Source organism: Carlito syrichta, unplaced genomic scaffold (assembly GCF_000164805.1).
Source record: "Carlito syrichta isolate Samal-C Ts95f unplaced genomic scaffold, Tarsius_syrichta-2.0.1 Scaffold305659, whole genome shotgun sequence".
Lineage (NCBI taxonomy): Eukaryota > Metazoa > Chordata > Mammalia > Primates > Tarsiidae > Carlito > Carlito syrichta.
This window is the reverse complement of record NW_007249755.1, coordinates 78,757-83,103: the sequence shown is the minus strand read 5'-3', so window position 1 is coordinate 83,103 and position 4,347 is coordinate 78,757. Positions and strand designations below refer to the sequence as shown.

The 4,347-nt window shown below is 43.3% G+C and overlaps 1 protein-coding gene across 2 annotated transcripts in view; it reads left to right on the top strand.

The window, feature by feature from the left end:
* FUCA1 (alpha-L-fucosidase 1) overlaps positions 1 to 4,347 on the top strand; it is an 18,140-nt gene that overhangs the window by 3,587 nt on the left and 10,206 nt on the right. For both annotated transcript variants that reach the window (XM_021714501.1, XM_008062151.1), the window contains exon 3: positions 1,822 to 1,959. In XM_021714501.1, the coding sequence (XP_021570176.1) occupies positions 1,931 to 1,959 (29 nt within the window). In that variant the 5' untranslated portion in view covers positions 1,822 to 1,930. The remainder of the gene's footprint in view (positions 1 to 1,821; positions 1,960 to 4,347) is intronic.

The following is a 4,347-nucleotide window of genomic DNA, read 5'->3' as shown; positions in this document are numbered from 1 at the left end:
CGCCGACGCCGTCTCCACCTTTGAGGTACCCTGAACCCGGCTGGAGCTGGACTCCAGCAGGAATTCACCATGTTGCCCAGGCTGGTCTCAAACCCCTGGACTGAGGCAATCCTCTCGCCTCCACCTCCCAAAGTGCTGGAATTACAGGTGTGAGCCACCACTCCTGGTTTGCATGTGTTCTAAGTCTGCACTTAGCAAGTAATTTGAAGAACTTCTGGCATTTGAATTAGCAATGTTTGTTACTTAGCACTTTGCATGTGACCAAAGATGACACTGTCAGAGAAGATCATGGCTGTGTCTGGTTAGGTGAAGGATACCCAGTGTAGTCCACAATGCACCATCTCCAACCTGTGAAGGTTTCCTTCTGGGAAGCCTTCCAACTCACACCTTTTACAGTGTCTGATGGAGGCCAGGACTAGGTTTCTAATCGTGTGTCCTTCTTAGCCATCAACACAGAGCTTTACAGGCATTCAGGGAAAGTTTGGAGGCATGCTAGGTCAAGCATTAATTAGTGTTCCCTAATAATTGCCACTTAATTGGAAGCAACTTCCTAAGGTCAAATAGGTGGGAAGCACCAGAGGTGGAATTTGAACCCAGGTGTTCTGACTTTGGCCTCTCTAAACTCTGAATTTGTTTACCTGTAAGGAGGAAGTGGTATCTGTGCCATTTCCAACCTCAGTTCAGCTGTGATTGGTAAACTTGATGTCCTATTTAAGGGGTAGCCTGGCTGCCTGTTTGTTAGAATCAAAGTCTGATTGGAACACAGCCATGCCTGATCCTTTATGCATTGTCTGTGACTGCTTTCAAGCTGCAGTTTGAGAGTTGTCATAGAGACCACATGGCCTGCAAAACCTAAAATTCTGTCTGGACCTTGAAGAGTCTGCTGACGCCAGCCACCTGTTTGGTGTTCAGTTTCCCAGTGCTGTGCTTTGCTCATAGTCCTACTGAAAAGCTCTTGAGAGATTGATTAGATCCGGCCTTCAGGAGTCACACTTAACCTTCCTTGTATCTGTCTCATCCCTGAGTCACATGATGACATACTTCAGTTCTTTCTTATCTGTTCCAGTGCTTCTTACTTACATTGTAATGTTTTTGTAACACTCACCATTCTTAACCCAAAACAAGCTTTATTGTGTATGAAAATAGGTCATTTAACCACATTTCATTTTGGGTATATTAAGAACTGTTAGTAAATCTTAGATAAATAAAACAGTAAACCTATATTCATTCATTTCAATTGTGTAGAAAATAATTACTTGAGTAATAGTATTTTGGGGTTTTTTTTGGGGGGTTTTTTTTGTTTTTTTTAGTTGGAGTCTCACTCCATTGCCCAGGATGGAGTGCAGTGACACAGCCACTCCAGCGTCAACCCACCGAGCTCAGGCGATCCTTCCGCCTCAGCCTTCCAAGTAGCCGGAACTACAGGAATGCGCTACCTCACCTGGCTAATTTTTTTATTTATTGTAGAGATGAAGTCTCTTGCCAAGTTGTCCAGGCTGGTATCAAACCCGTGGGCTCAGGCAATCCCCTTACCTCAACCTTCCAAAGTGCTGGGATTACAGGCATGAGCCACACACCTGGTCTGGTGTTAAGCTATTTAAGTGTAAAAAGTAGTATGTATTATCAAAAACACAGTGCGCCCAGTCATTTTGTTTATGTGAATGATACTTAATTTAAGGAAATGGTTTTGGATCTTACCTGCCTGCATGCCCTTGTGGGTAAATTTCAGTGATATGTAAAAAATGCTGGAACCAATTTTCCTTGAAATGAACAATTTGTTCTTTGCCTAATGACAGTTGCTGTCTTGTTTTTATGTTTAAGGAAGATACGTTATGGACTCTACCACTCCCTCTTAGAATGGTTCCACCCACTCTATCTCCTTGATAAGAAAAGTGGCTTCAATACACAGCATTTTGTCAGAACAAAAACAATGCCAGAGCTGTATGACCTTGTTAACAGGTAAGAAACAGAAATGTTTTGACCTTATGACCCTTATCAGTGAAATCAGAGCTTCCTATAGGGTGGGAGAGTGGCAGATATGAAAAAAACTAGAAGACATCAAAATAATAGAAGTAGTGGTTATATTAAGTCAAACTATGTTCTTTCCTCCTACTTTTCAAAACATCTGTAATATAGTCATAGTGTCTTTATGCAATGAAACAATCACACAAAACCCAGGATGATGAAAGTCAAAACTTCTGTTCCCTGTGGGCCGTTTTCCCTATATCAGAACCTTGGAGAGGGGGCGCTTTGACATCAGGCAGATTTGCATTTGAATTCTGGCTTTTGACACTTGCTACCCTTAAATAGAACACCCTTCTGAGCCTCAAATTTTCACTCTGTAATATGGGGATAATAATGCCTTCTATGCCTGCCTAGGCAAGATAGAATGACCTCATCTCGACCAAAAAAAAAAAAAAAAATTAACTGGGCATGGTAGTACACATCTATAGTCCCAGCTACTTGGGAGGCTGAGGTGGAAGGATTACCCGAGCCCCGGAGGTCAATCTTGCCACAGCACTTCAGTCTGAGGGATAGGGTGAGACCCTTAATCAAAAATAACAATAATGCCATCTATGTAGGGCTCAGAATCATATGTGAAATGTGGGCCTGTTAAAATGATGGAATTTGTCACTAGTCTTCACCAGGTCTTTTTTTTTTTTTTTTTTTTTTTTTTTGATTTGGAGTCTCACTCTGTCGCCCAGACTGGAGTGCAGTGGCACGCTTACAGCCACCATAGCCTCGACCTGCTGGGCTGCGGTGATCCTTCCGCCTCAACCTTCCAAGCAGCTGGAACTACAGGCACGCGCTACCACGCCTGGCGAATTCTTGATTTATTGTAGAGACGAGGTCTCACCAAGTTGCCCAGGCGGGTCTCGAACCCGCGGGCTCAGGCAATCCACTGAGCTAGGCCTCCCAAAGTGCTGGGATTACAGGCTGAGCCACTGAGCCCTGCCCTTCACCTGGCCTTATCCCTAGTTTGCAATTCTTGCCCCTGGTGGCTATAGCAAATGGTAGACCCTTAAAGCTTCAGAGGTAGCCGCCTGGCCTCTCATTTTAGAACAACAACAAAAAAAAAACTCCAAATATCCAGATTCATCTAGATGACTTCTCTAAGGAGCCAGCACAATTATAAAGACTAGCAGAGGCTTGGACAAACCAGACAATACTGGATTGAATCCCAGTTCTATTTTCTTACTGACTGTGACTTTGAACAAACTACTTAATCTTTGAAGACCTCAGTTTCACCATCTGTGAATTGGCGATAATCACCATAGAGTCATGAGAACTAATGAAGTAATGAGTGTGATTGCCTAGTACAGTTTCTTATACACAATAAAACACAGACCATCTGTGTTATATCTGGCTACAGACAGCGACCTTTTTCCTAGAATTTACTTGTGGGCCTAATTATGGAGTACAGTAGAGAGTTTGGCATTAGGCAGATGTGTATTTGAGTTCTGACTCCTGTTATGTAAAAGTTTTTTCATCTAAAACAAATTGCCCTGCTGAGTATCAAATTCTTGCTAATAAAATGGGAATAATAATACCACATAGGTAAATATACGTATATTTACATATACACAGATCTTATAGGGCTCAGAGTAATAATACTCAAAAGGTACAACTGAGGCTCAAATGGATTCTAAAGATCCTTTATACTAGAAAGTTTGGGTAGTTGGGGAAAATAATGCATTTTGGGGAATAACTGAAGCTCTTAATACTTCTTTTTTTTTTGGAGAAAGCAGGATTTATTGAGAGGACAGAAATGCTCCTACAGTGGGAGGGGACCCAAAGTGATTGCCCAACACTTTTTTTTTTTTTTTTTTTTTCAGTTGGAATCTTTCACTCTGTTGCCCAGGCTGGAGTGCAATGGCACCACGCTCACAGCCACCACATTCTCAACCTGCTAGGCTTAAGCAATCCTCCCGCCTCAGCCTTCCAGCTAGCTGGAACTACAGACACGCACCAACATGCCCAGCTAATTTTTTTTTTAATTTATTGTAGAGATAAGGTCTTTCCAAGTTGCCCGGGCTGGTCTCGAACCCCTGAGCTCAGGCAGTCCTCTTCACCTCGGCCTTCCAGTGTTGGGATTATAGGCATGAGCCACCACAACCGGCCAACACACTTAAAAGCAAAACCTTGGTCCTCCAGTTCTGGAGCACCTTGTTTGTGTGTGGCCTTCCCAAAGTGCTGGGAGTATAAATGTGAGCCACCACGCCCAGCCTTTTTAAATTTATTGTAGAGATGAGTTCTCACCATGTTGCCCAGGCTGGTCTTGAACCCATGGACTCAGGCAGTCCTCTCACCTCCGCCTCCCAAACTGCTGGGATTACAGGCGTGAGC